Below are 11,687 nucleotides of genomic sequence, written 5' to 3'. Positions count from 1 at the left end.
TCTTTCCCTTTGATTGGTTTTTAATAAACTATTTTGGTGGATGCTATCGACATGCTTTTGTTGCCTGTCTTTACCAATAAGACAGGAAGGGTTTGAATGTTTAAAAAAGAAACCAAAAGAAAACCACAACAGAGAAAGAGGAATGTGGAGGATGTCTCTGCTTCAGCCTTAAACACACAAATCGAGTCAGAACAACCTAAGAGGTGTCTGTTTCATCCTTTCTCTCTACAGAGAAGGTGAGCAAAGAGCACACTCACACGAAAGAAAACACCATCCGGACGACCACCAGGTAGGCCACTGTGGAGTCCCCTCGGAACACTCCCTCTGGGGGCCTTGAGGCCCACGTCACAGTTGGAGCAACATTCCTCAAACCGTTCTCTCCCACTGGGTTCAAAAGTCACCCCTTTATCATCATTTTGTGTTTGAACTTTGGTTGGTGGAAACAACACAAAACGCAAAGGACACCAAGGGGGAAGGCCATTCACAGTTATTAAGCTTCTAAATGTGTCACTTTGCTGGAGAGTTTTCCTTATGCTATTATTTTTTATTCCTTACAATGATTGTGTGAAAAAGTAGATAATATTATCCTCTTGGCAGAAGTTTCCTGACCGGAGAGTTGAAGTGGGTGGCAGGGCTGTATTTGGGAGCTGGGTCTGTATCTCAGGAAAGCCTCAGTCGGTGGGTAGACCGAAGTTGAACTGTGTTCCTAAGTAGCTTTGCAGCTGTGGACTGATAACTTGTCACCAGGGACATCCCAGCTTTTTAACTCACTGCATTGTTAGGAGGGCAAAAGTGTAAAAAGCAGAAGAAAGAAAATGCTTTCAGAAATTGCAGGAAAACTGACATCACTAACAACTGTAGGTTAAGGAAGCTTTCCATGTGCCAAAGAGAGTTTAAGAGAAGGCCAGCCAGGGTGGGCTGCCCATCAGTCTGCCGCCTGAAAGGAAAAGGACGGGTCAGTACTGCCACCCACCCTGAGGCTCGTAACCACCCAGACCTGAACTGTTGCAGGCAGGTGCCAACAAGTGCAGACCCACCTCTGTGGAAAGGGAGCTCAGGGGAGAGGCAGTCTCCCCCTTGGCAGGCTTTAAGTCAAGGAACTTTACTTTCCTGAGCAAACTTAGATTCTTCCTCCTGAGAGCCGTTGCTTGGTTTTGTGATTTAATTCTTGCGATGGAAGATCAACAGTGTTTTTCCTTTGGATGTGATATGAGTCGACCTCGGACCATCACCGGGCACATGAATGGTGTTCATTTCAACACCGTTAACGCGAGTTTTTGCTTCTTTTTAACTCTGTGAATCGGAATTTGGGACTATCAAATATTAAACAGTAAGGGAAATGAGTCTTTCCATCTGGTCTGTGCGTTGTGTTGGGAAGTGGGTCTGGGGGATGGAGAGGGGACTTTGTCTGTACAGTTGGATGCCCAAGTAGGAGATGTGAGCTACTATAGATTCCAGCCTGCCTTCTCCATGTAGTCCTAAGGCTATTTTTTTTTTTGGTGTCTATGCTTATGTTCGTGAGTCTAAACACATGAAATGGGCCAGATTGGTAGACCTCGAAAGACGGCAGATTAAAAATAAGAGGTGTCCATTTTAAGTTGCTTCCCTAGGCTTCCTGAAGTGTCACAGGTCAGGTTCCCTAGAAGCAGAGCCCAAGACAGGGATCCCTGTGCGGGTGTGTTATGGAGGGCGTGCTCTCAGAGGGACCTGCAGGGATGCGATGGGGCTGGAGAGGGAAGGGGAGCTGAGCAAGGATTCTAGGGCCGGTTGTCTCTTGCAGAGAATTCTGGGGCATGAATTGCACCACAGAGTAAACCCTGCCTTGAGTTGGTCCCCCCTCATTATCCACTAACTTCATCAGGGGATGTGTAGCCTGCCAGGTGAGGGGGGCTCCAACAGTGAGGGCAGTTCTCTCTACGAGCAGCCAGCAACCCTGGGGATGCGGGGTGAGTGCACCAGTGCGGTAAAGGGGATCTGGGCAGGACCCCAGCCCCATCTCCTATGGAGGCTTTCTGCTGGCTCTTTAAGATTACGTGATAATATTTACCTAGCAGAAACGTATGCTGCGAGACCCTGTTATTATGCTTTTCTGGTGTTCTCTGGGATGAGGTAAGAGGAGGTTTGAACTAGCCCCAAACAAGTGAAATGTACAATACCTCCTAGCCTCGGTTGCCTTGGCTGGAGCTAGAGCATAATTACAGGATAGAAGAGAGGGGTTTTTTTTAGCCACTTGGCAAAAAACGAAGCAATCCTTAAATTCTGCTGTTGCTGGGAGATTGTGCGTAAGAAGAGATCCAAATCAGATCTTTTGCCCAAAGCAAAACAAGAGGTGCTTCCTATGAGCTTCCCCACCCCTACAATGTGGTGTTCAGAAATCAGTGTTATAGGTTTCTTGGGTTATTGTTCTACAAAATCCTTGGTGTGTTTTTATTTTTCCTTTGAGTAGGCAACTTGCCCAATTAGCCTCTCCTCAAAGAGATCTCTTTTTACCTTCTCACCTCATTACTTCAGGTGGAATAGAATCAAGCTGCCTTGTGCCAAGAAATCCTCTTTAACCTGAGTTAACCGATAGCAGAAATAAGGGGAAAAAACACCAACCCTCTTCTTTTTTGATCCCCATTTTGGAAGAAACTCTTATTTTTGGAAGAGGTCTGCACAAGGTCAGCTAATAGGGTTATGTTTTAAGGTATGATCTGTGATACTTTCCAGAAAGATTTACATTGAGCCTCCAACTTCCCATACCTCCAGATTTTTTAAGTACTTAGTGGGATGTTTGGTTAGTTATCAGATTTCCCACATTTGATTTCCTGGATGAAGCTGACTGTCCAGAGCGATGGCTCATCATGGGAATCAAAGTTTGGAATTGTCCATGTTTCAGAGTTGCTGGGCACATTTAAGATAGTGGACTTGTGAAGGGCAGCCTTGGATGCCGGCCTCAGCGCAGTATTGAGATCAGGCACTTCCAAATGCTGATGGGTGCCTGAGCCCTTCCACTCAGTGAGATCTGCCTCTGGGGTCTGGAGATCCAGGGGAACCTGAGGAGAAAAGAGATGTGCAATGCTGAAAAAAGAGACTGATTCTCTCCGATTCTCTCTCTGTCCTTTATCAACCCACAACTTTCCCCACTGTTGTTAATCATTATTAATCTTGACTCTCATGGCAAACACAAGAATGAAGAAAAAGTGTAGCAACCCAAGTGTGAAACACTCTGTCTCTGGCAGTTCCAATGTGTGCTTACCAATAAGATATGGGGGTGCTGGTTTCCATGCCCGGGCACCAAGGCAACAGGAAGCCCGTGGATGTGCGTACAGGTAACTCCCCATCCCGTAAGGGCTGATGACTGCACCTCTGTCCTCATCCAGTCCTCCCTCATCACAGCTGTCCATTGGCCATTCTGCTCTTTGTTAATTCCTCGATTATAAGATGGGGAGACATGGAAAGAGAAAATGATGTTGGACAGCATTCCTTGTTAGCCATTTTTTTTTTTTTTTTTATTGCGGTACGCGGGCCTCTCACTGCTGTGGCCTCTCCCGTTGCGGAGCACAGGCTCCGGACGCGCAGGCTCAGCGGCCGTGGCTCACGGGCCCAGCCGCTCCGAGGCGTGTGGGATCTTCCCGGACCGGGGCACGAACCCGCGTCCCCCGCATCGGCAGGCGGACTCTCAACCACTGCGCCACCAGGGAAGCCCCATTAGACATATTTTGAAAGAAGTTCTAGGTAAAGCTAAGGGTTGAAACTAATAACTAGCAAGTTTCTGGATCATTGGCTCTTGACCTCATTTTTCAAAAACTCTTACAATGGAAAATTTAAACGGATACAAGAACAGAGAATGTACCCGTGATCGAGTTTAAATAATTATCAATTCATGTTTCATCCATCCCTTCCTTTTGTTCTTCTTCCCCGTAGATTATTTTGAAGCAAATCCTAGACATCATTGGAAGAACTGGTTTGAGAACGCCTTTTTAAAAAATTATCCTAAGAGCTTAGACTCAGCTGCTTCAATTAGGATCATCTTCCCAAAAGTAAAGGAGAAAACCATCCACCAGGGTATCCCATGTGGCCAGGCAGAGAAATCAATCTACTTAGCAGCCGGGATGATTGGGTCCCATGGTCCTGCTCACCAATGCCTTGACCCTACCCTTCCTTCCACCCTTGTCTGTGCCCTCCTAGGAGCACCTCCATTGAATCAGTCCTTCAGATGGAGCTTCACTGTAAATGCTAAACAGCAGTTCGTCTGCCTGCTTAACCTCAGAGTCTAGAAAATTCAACCTAAGTGTAAAGAAGTCTGTGCGTCCCCTTTGAGATAGCCGGTGGCATTCTTAATGCCATTCTACCTGACAAATGAGATGGGGAGAAAGTCCGCCCAGTCCCATGAGAACAGAAGGACTGAATGCTTAAGAGACTGATGCAATCTTGATTTTTCGATTTCCTTTCCCAGCACAACCCTAGGTTCTGCTGGGAGCAGATAACCAGCTAATATGATCATTTGTAGTTGAAAATATATGAGGCATGATATCATAACCAGATCCCCAAGTCTAATGGAATAAAAAGAAGATCTACATCTTCTGACATGGACCATCACCCAGCCAGATGCTGGATAAGATCGAAATAGGAAAGTGGAACCCTAGAGTAAGAATCAGATAGCTCCTGGCAGGTGAATTGGACATGCTCGATGTTGTGTAACACCGTGAACTTCAAACAACGGCTGCCAAGAACCCTCTCTTGGTTATTTGTTCTCTCTCTTCCCCATTAATAATTCAGCGTCCATGGGGCTATAAGATTGCAGGCCTATAAGAAAACTTCTCTCACCTGGCTTGCTCTATTCCAAAAGCAAGGAAGTATTTACCTGAATTGGTTTTTTCTCCATTACTAGACAAAAAGCAGAAGTGGGAAAATCAGAAAGGTAGAGTCCTATCATGCTGTGCCGACCAACATTTAATTTGCCCAATTTTCAGAATTTGAAATGTGGGCTATTTTTCTGTGATTTAGATAATGGCACTTACAGAGTTTACTAAAAGACATACGTACTTGGATGTGTCCAATATAGAATTTTCCTGTGTGATTGTTTGGATGCCTGTCCTTAAATATTTATGAGTCAGTAATAGAAATTGCACAAATTTGTAAGAGCGTGATGTGCTGCTGCAATTTGTGCAGTTTCCCCTTTTCATTTTTTTAGAAGGCATAAGAGAACAATGCTCCATTACCTTAAGAAGTAAAAGATTACACATACAGAACACTGGATTAGATGGAAGCAATTAAGAAAATAAGCAGGAAACAGAGCAAATGAAATTGGTGATTTTTGAGTAGCTCTCCCTATAGTCTCTTTACCCTTTATATTTTCTAACGTTAAAATTAAAGGCACAGAATTTTGGTTCCAAAAAATGGAAATTGCTACTAGTTTCATGGAATCCCTCCAGTTAGGACATTCAGTGCTTTTTTGGTGAAGTCAAAGCTGGTTGGTGAGCCATTGAAAAGTTTTTAAAGCGCCTTTGCTCAAGACACTGCCATCTACTGGAATACTGTCATAATAAATATGTAAATCTTTGTTGTCTGTGATGTTAAGTACCCACCCCCCCACCCACCCAGTAAGGTACCTTTGTGCAGTGCACAGCCTGCACCACTGTATGTAGCTGCCCTGACACAAGTGTTGACTGGAGAGTTTTTCACTGGCAGTCAATCCTTCTCAACTTATCTTTGAGTTTTCATTTTTCAAAGAAGTTAAAACTCATCCTTTAAACAGTGGATCTTTTTCTTTTTTTTTAAATACATATAGCCTCAAACTACTTTGTGCATTGCTGCCATCTGAGGTTTCTTCCTTCTTATCACACCAAACCTTCCTCAGTACTTTTCTCTATTTCTATACGCCATTGTCCTGTAGGTGTCACGCTCTGCCGTTTTTCCTCCCACCCATGACCTCTACATTGAATGGTTAGAGTTGAGACACTGTGCTTCCGGAACTCTTTAATATGGTGTCACTGTGAAGAGTTTAAATCTTCTTTTCAAGGATCTAAAGAGGGCTGTGCCTTTCTTTTCTTCATTTCCCCGGGTTCTCCCACCTTTATTTCTGCTAGCTTACAACTGTGTTCCATCTGTTTGTGCAGCTCAGAACAGTCAGGAACGAGGTAGAAATGTGGAAGCCTCTGTAAGTAGACATCCTCCTTTGACAGATCATGCACAGGTGACATGTGACATGTGGCTCAGATGCCAGCTTCTTCTAATCTGGGATTTTCTCTCAAGGGTGTCTCCATGGTTATTACTAGAAATATCTCCAATATTCCAGGGTTGACCTCTGTTTAGGGGGGAAAGCCCTGGTGGATGATGCAGCAGGCCAGGGCCCATCCACATTTCACTGGGGTCACCTTCAACTTCCACGGGACAAAGTGTCTCGCATCACTGCAGAGAAGACTAGTTAGTTCATCTGTGCTCTGCTCGCCTCGGCAGAAACCCATTGTCCTTGTTTATGTACAAAGTCAGATTCCTGCGGGAGATCCAGGTCCCTCCACGAGCTGACATTTCACAGAACCTGACGTGCAGGTTCACTTCCGTGGCTGCGCCTGGCTCCAGCTCCCCGAGGTCTGGCCTCCCGGCCGCAGCCACCCTCGACAAGGCCCGGCATTGTGCTACTTGTCCTGAGAAGGTTCCTGGCTCCGCGGTGGATGAATGCTCGAGCCGCAGCAACAGGAATTGTTCCTTGAAAACGTGGTGTTAGGTTGTATGGATTGGCCCGTCTCTAGGACAGCCCTAAATAGAAGGTGTCTGTACTTTGCAGAGAAGAAAATTTAAAAACGTTACCAAGATGAATTCTCCCTAAAATGTTCTACTTTTCTTCTACAGTATTTTACACAGCCTTTTTCTTCCGTGGCTCTCAGCCTTCTGCAACTGAAGTTGACTGATATGAATGGGATCAGAATTTAGATACAGTTGCCCCCGCCTGTGTCTTTTACAACTGCCTTCAATTATATCATCCTTCAGATTACTCTTTAAAAGACTAAGAGTCTCTTTAAAAACAAAGGATCCTGAACAGTAAATCTTAATCATTTGTTTTAAGTTTAAAAAATAACTTTTAGGGCTTCCCTGGTGGCGCAGTGGTTGAGAGTCCTCCTGCCGATGCAGGGGACACGGGTTCGTGCCCCGGTCCGGGAAGATCCCACATGCCGCGGAGCGGCTGGGCCCGTGAGCCCTGGCTGCTGAGCCCGCGCGTCCGGAGCCTGTGCTCCGCAACGGGAGAGGCCACAACAGTGAGAGGCCCGCATACCGCAAAACAAACAAACAAACAAACTTTTATTTTCAGAGAATATAGGAGAACATAAAGAAGAAAAAATATCCACTTATAATCAATCCTGCTACCTAGAAGCAGCCACTGCTAAGTTGGTGGTGTGTATCCTGGCTGAATTTTTATCTATTTATAGATGTGTCCTTTCCTATCAAAACTGGATCCTACTATATATACAGTTTTATAATCTTCTCTTTTACCGAGTAATACATTAAGAATTTCTTTCCATGTCAGTAAACATAACCCAATATTATTCTTTTCATATTTGCATGTCATAATTTATTTAATACGTCTCCTATTATTGAATATCAAGGGTTTTGTTTTGTTTTGTTTTTCAAGTTGTTGCTAATTCTGGAATAAGTTGACTTGAGAAAGCATTCACAGGTTTCAGGCGTTTGCTATGAATTGTCTAAATGACTTTCAAAAAGGTTGAATCTACAATTTTACCAGAAGCTAATGAGAGAATATTTTAAAGGTCTCTGTGCTTTATCATTAAAAAAATTTTTTTTTACCAATTGGGAGGTTAAAAAGTATATCTTATAGTTAAAACCTCTTCATTTATTGATTCCTGGTGATATCAAGCATTTTGTTCATAAAGAGACATTTTTATTTGTTCTTTTGGGGGTTTTGGGGGGTTTTTTTTGTTTTTTTGTGGTACGCGGGCCTCTCAGTGTTGTGGCCTCTCCCGTTGCGGAGCACAGGCTCCGGACGCGCGGGCTCAGCAGCCAGGGCTCACGGGCCCAGCCGCTCCGCGGCATGTGGGATCTTCCCAGACCAGGGCACGAACCCGTGTCCCCTGCATCGGCAGGAGGACTCTCAACCACTGCACCACCAGGGAAGCCCCTTGTATTTTTTTAATCGTCACTTATTATTCTGTCTGGTGGTTTGTCTGGGTTGAACTTTTTGTTTGATTGTTGATATTGATTTTTTTATTACGAAAAATTTTAAAACAAAGTGAAAGGAATAATGCAATAAACCACCATATCCCCACCACCCAGACTGAACAAATGTTCGCTACACTTATTTCACCAATCTCTTTTTCCTTATATTTTAGATCACATCCCTGACATGACATTCACTCCCACATTCTTTGATATATATACCTCTAAAAAATAAGGACTTTTCTGCAATACCATCATATACCTTACAAATTAACACATTCGATTGGTTTTTAATTGCTAAGAAGGGTCTGTTTGATCAGCACCAACCAAGTGTACAGCCGTGCCAATGAGGAGGAGGAGACGAAAGCACATCTTGGCTTTCTTATGACCTCCAAAAATTAAAGAAAATCTGGTGCCTATATGCATAGCCGAATGATGGAGTGACCTTGATTCTCCATCTGCCCACAAGCCCCATTTAGAAACCCACTGAATCTGCAATGCCAAGTCTCAATTTGTAGATAAATGCCCCGGCTGAAGCTTGCCAGTGTATAACGATTCATTCAAGCTTTACCCACTACAGTCCTTCTTTCTTTGAAAATGTGTGTTCCCAACATGATGGATGACTGGGTTTCCAGGCCTAGCCCACTGGGGTCATGAGAGGGCTTCTCTGTTGTGTCCCTTTTAAGCTTGAATAGGGAACTTGCTGTTTCAGATGCTCAGGGTTGTCCTCAGGTCAGGGACTCGCAGTTGTTTTTAATCTCGAGCACTCTGCTCCACCGCCACATCCCCTGAGCTGCCACCCAGGGTTCTTTTATTAAAATAAGTAAATAGGGCTCCCCTGGTGGCGCAGTGGTTGAGAGTCCGCCTGCCGATGCCGGGGACGCGGCTTCGTGCCCCGGTCCAGGAGGATCCCACATGCCGCAGAGCGGCTGGGCCCGGGAGCCATGGTCGCTGAGCCGGCGCGTCCGGAGCCTGTGCTCCGCAACCGGAGAGACCACAACAGTGAGAGGCCCGGGAACCACCAAAAAAACCCCAACAACTTAAAGTTATAAAACTTATAGAAGAAAACATAGGGGAAAAAATTAAGAACTTGGGTTAGACAAAGATTTCTTAGATACAACACCAAAAACATGTTCCTTTAAAGAACAAATTGATAAGCGAAACGGGGCTTTTTTTTTTTTTTTTTTTTTTTTTTTTTTTTTTGCGATATGTCTGGCACTGACTTTTATATCTAAAATGTTGATATCTGGGCCCGTTTCAGAAGAAGCAGCTACCCAATCTCATCCAAAATGAAATGAGGGCCCAAGCGGGCAGGTAGGATGACCACCTGCTGTCTGCAGTGACACATAGAGATCGCTATACTGGAGCAAAAGGACCTTACCCGGGTTGCAAAGAGAGCTCAAAATCCTTTTACAAAAATCGGTAGAACTAAGCAGTTAATATATTTCAAATACGATGATTTATAAATATGTTTCAAAACATACAGATATGTAAGTATATACAAAAGAAATAGTGAGCATCCATTATTCTATTACAAATTATTAGCAAATACCCAAGGACAGTAACATTTGAGAAAAAAATAAGCGCCACCTAAAGAAAATTGCATTAATCATGAAAATTAACTTGAAATAATGTTATTTGATCTTTTTTAAAAGTGGAATATCTAAAAATAAAGTGTGTTTGTTTTTCAGTTGTGAGCATATTTTCATGCAAGCTAGTACAGCTTCTCAGAAAGTTTCTTCTGAGCTTAAAGTACTTGAAGAAATTTTGAGAAGATAGTTATAGCTAATCCAAATATTTCCCCTGTTCCTTATTTTCGAATAATCCTATCTGGATATGTTTGAAAAGCTTTAAAAAAAAAAAAAGGAAACCGCAACCGTTTGTGTTCTGTGTCAAGGACTATAACCTGTTATTGTTAGCAAGGTGTAGTTTTGTTCAAAGACAATGTTTCCGGTTTGTTCTCATTTCCTTTGGTTGCAAGATGTATACCTGGAGATCCCATGTGGAAGTTACCTGCATCCATTTCAATCTGCAACATTCGTATTCCGTGTAGTCAGAAAGTCTTGGGACTAGAGTGAGATTTATTCTTGGAAGAATTTAGTCTGTCGCCTGTCTCTGCTTGAGGCTTTTGGAGGCATAGAGGATTGTTTTGTTGACTAGTGCCTCCTGCTTATTTCAAAATGTTAATGCAATGTGTCACTCCTGGGTCTAAGTGATTCAGAGTTTTAAAAATATCAGTACAATGGTTGTTGATAAATGTGTGGAATTTCAGTTCTAAAACAATTAACCTGATACATCCATACAGAAAACAAGTATTTCAGTGTCCTGACTTGAGAGCTGGGGCTAAGTAGAGATTGAAGCAGCCCTGTTACCAGGACGGACAGATGGCCATCTGGTGCCGTGGCCCAGGGGCTGGGGTCTGCTGGGAGGCAGGTAGCGGCTGCAGAGGGAAAACATTGGCTTCCACAGAACTTTCCCACCCCAGAAGGGGACTCTGGCTCTCCTTCCACAATATATAGCTTCTCCGAAATATCTAAGTCAGATAATTTGGTCTTAAAATTTCCTTAAAATAAAACAAAATGAAATAAAAATTAACCAACATTCTCTTGGACATATTTAACCAGCTCTTAGAAAAAAATCCAGAAGCCCTGTTATGTTATATGATACATAGCTGAATAAATAATTAAGTACTTGTACTTGAAAAAACACCATCTTTTTTACTGATTAAAGAAAATTTTGTCTATGTGCGGATTGAAGTCAGAATATCACTTCAGGATGATTTGCCCGAGACGCTTACATTTAATAGAATTTCATTCTACCCTGAAATATGTAGATCTTTCTAGAGTCTGAGGACAAATTCATTGCAGAGCAGTCTTTTTTTCTTATTTAATCTTTCTTTTCTATTTTTCATCCCCAAGTTCAGTCCTAAAAGTTATTGTCTTTTAGAAGGAAAAAAAAATGATTTCTTCTTTGGTGTTCCTTTTAAATTATAGTGCCACTACTAAGCATAAAGTTGTTTTTTCTTAACTTTCTCTTACATACTATATCCACCTTATTCTTTTCCTTTTTTGTCTTGTTCTGCTTTGCTATTGCCATCAAAGCAAGAATCCCCGTAACGTGTTGGTTTCAGCGGTGGCACCCCGGGGGGGATGGTTTGTAAGTAGATGGGCCTTCTGTTTTGCACGAAGCCGAACTCCCTGTCGGCACTCGGATGTTAAAGGTGGAAATATTTGTGCCACAGTCAGCAGTTAGCAAAATGTATCCCTATTTAGAGCCATAATCTTTTATGGACTCTTATTATTTATTGTAAATCTTTTCTTTCTGCAGCCCTGAGCTGTTGACCTCACAGCCCATGCCATCTAATGCCTGGAATTGTCCAGTCACTGTGACACCGGTGACCCTTCATATTTTAACCCTTAGATTTTCTGCAGGAGAAAAATCAAAATACGCATTCATTGTCCGTTTCATTTTTATTCAGAAAAGAAACTCGAATAAATAAACATTTTGTCTTTTCCAAGTAACAAAAGGCAGGA

The 11,687-nt window shown here is 43.1% G+C and overlaps 1 protein-coding gene across 1 annotated transcript in view; it reads left to right on the top strand.

Moving 5' to 3' along the window:
• The window catches only part of ZNF827 (zinc finger protein 827), a 184,060-nt gene that overhangs the window by 107,458 nt on the left and 64,915 nt on the right, over nucleotides 1–11,687 (top strand). Inside the window, exon 7 of the mRNA XM_007471998.1 lies at nucleotides 232–289. Coding sequence (XP_007472060.1) covers nucleotides 232–289 — 58 coding nt within the window. The remainder of the gene's footprint in view (nucleotides 1–231; nucleotides 290–11,687) is intronic.

The sequence above is a fragment of the Lipotes vexillifer genome, unplaced genomic scaffold (assembly GCF_000442215.2).
Source record: "Lipotes vexillifer unplaced genomic scaffold, Lipotes_vexillifer_v1.1 scaffold269, whole genome shotgun sequence".
NCBI classification, from domain to species: Eukaryota; Metazoa; Chordata; class Mammalia; order Artiodactyla; family Lipotidae; genus Lipotes; species Lipotes vexillifer.
Note: the sequence above shows the minus strand (reverse complement) of the source record. Positions and strands in the feature narration are given on the sequence as shown.